At 67.9% G+C, this 2039-nt stretch overlaps 1 protein-coding gene across 6 annotated transcripts in view; it reads left to right on the forward strand.

The window, feature by feature from the left end:
• LOC147020759 (G kinase-anchoring protein 1-B-like) overlaps positions 1-2039 on the forward strand; it is a 68578-nt gene continuing 66539 nt past the window's right edge. For 3 of the 6 annotated variants that reach the window (XM_085896369.1, XM_085896373.1, XM_085896370.1), the window contains exon 1: positions 3-322. In XM_085896369.1, coding sequence (XP_085752495.1) covers positions 71-322 — 252 coding nt within the window. In that variant the 5' untranslated portion in view covers positions 3-70. Of the gene's footprint in view, positions 323-2039 lie in introns of all 6 variants that reach the window. The other 3 variants (XR_015061950.1, XM_085896371.1, XM_085896372.1) reach the window with 3 other exon arrangements.

Genomic DNA, 2039 nt, shown 5'->3' on the forward strand with positions numbered 1-2039 from the left:
TTTTTTTTTTCCTCTTTTAGTCAACGGCAGCAATTAACGTGCTCCGGAAAGAGTGCCAAGTCGACGAGCGATGTCATTGTTTGGTGTGGTACCAACTCGCTTTTCCGTGCTACGAATCGAGTCGTCCTCTTCTGATGAAGATAATGGACCAAAAGATTGTCGGGGAAACAACAAGACGAAGAGACGACCAGACGGCCGAGTCCAACGGCCGGCAAAACAGCAGCAAAAGGAGCAAAAGCAATCCCGAGGCGGAGCCACAGCTGGAGATGGTAAAAAGACGAAGAAAAAGAAAAGAACACAGGAGCAGGAACAGTTGGACCAGGTTTCATTTATTATCTTCGATTGTTTAGTGCTTTAATTTTGGTGAAAAAAAAGTGTCATCTATCTTCACGCACCCTCACCTCACCTCACGCATCCTCACCTCTCCGCACGCACCCTCACCTCACCTCACGCACCCTCACCTCTCCTCACGCACCCTCACCTCACCTCACGCATCCTCACCTCTCCGCACGCACCCTCACCTCACCTCACGCACCCTCTCCTCTCCGCACGCACCCTCGCCTCTCCGCACGCACCCTCGCCTCTCCGCACGCACCCTCGCCTCTCCGCACGCACCCTCGCCTCTCCGCACGCACCCTCGCCTCTCCGCGCGCACCCTCGCCTCTCCGCGCGCACCCTCGCCTCTCCGCGCGCACCCTCGCCTCTCCGCGCGCACCCTCGCCTCTCCGCGCGCACCCTCGCCTCTCCGCGCGCACCCTCGCCTCTCCGCGCGCACCCTCGCCTCTCCGCGCGCACCCTCGCCTCTCCGCGCGCACCCTCGCCTCTCCGCGCGCACCCTCGCCTCTCCGCACGCACCCTCGCCTCTCCGCACGCACCCTCGCCTCTCCGCACGCACCTTCTCCTCTCCGCACGCACCCTCGCCTCTCCGCACGCACCCTCGCCTCTCCGCACGCACCCTCGCCTCTCCGCACGCACCCTCGCCTCTCCGCGCGCACCCTCGCCTCTCCGCGCGCACCCTCGCCTCTCCGCGCGCACCCTCGCCTCTCCGCACGCACCCTCGCCTCTCCGCACGCACCCTCGCCTCTCCGCACGCACCTTCTCCTCTCCGCACGCATCCTCTCCTCTCCGCACGCACCCTCGCCTCTCCGTACGCACCCTCGCCTCTCCGCACGCACCCTCGCCTCTCCGCACGCACCCTCGCCTCTCCGCACGCACCCTCGCCTCTCCGCACGCACCCTCGCCTCTCCGCATTTTTCCTCGCCTCTCCGCACGCACCCTCGCCTCTCCGCACGCACCCTCGCCTCTCCGCACGCATCCTCGCCTCTCCTCACGCACCCTCGCCTCTCCTCACGGCACCCTCGCCTCTCCTCACGGCACCCTCGCCTCTCCGCGCGCACCCTCGCCTCTCCGCACGCACCCTCGCCTCTCCGCACGCACCCTCGCCTCTCCGCACGCACCCTCGCCTCTCCGCACGCACCCTCGCCTCTCCGCACGCACCCTCGCCTCTCCGCACGCACCCTCGCCTCTCCGCACGCACCCTCGCCTCTCCGCACGCACCCTCGCCTCTCCGCACGCACCCTCGCCTCTCCGCACGCACCCTCTCCTCTCCGCACGCACCCTCGCCTCTCCGCACGCACCCTCGCCTCTCCGCACGCACCCTCGCCTCTCCTCACGGCACCCTCGCCTCTCCTCACGGCACCCTCGCCTCTCCTCACGGCACCCTCGCCTCTCCTCACGGCACCCTCGCCTCTCCTCACGGCACCCTCGCCTCTCCTCACGGCACCCTCGCCTCTCCGCACGCACCCTCCCCTCTCCGCACGCACCCTCGCCTCTCCGCACGCACCCTCGCCTCTCCGCACGCCCACTCCCCTCTCCGCACGCACCCTCTCCTCTCCGCACGCACCCTCTCCTCTCCGCACGCACCCTCGCCTCTCCGCACGCATCCTCGCCTCTCCGCACGCACCCTCGCCTCTCCTCACGGCACCCTCGCCTCTCCTCACGGCACCCTCGCCTCTCCTCACGGCACCCTCGCCTCTCCT

Source organism: Eptatretus burgeri, chromosome 9 (genome assembly GCF_056783735.1).
Source record: "Eptatretus burgeri isolate ZD-2024b chromosome 9, Ebu_testis_v1, whole genome shotgun sequence".
Classification (NCBI taxonomy): Eukaryota; Metazoa; Chordata; class Myxini; order Myxiniformes; family Myxinidae; genus Eptatretus; species Eptatretus burgeri.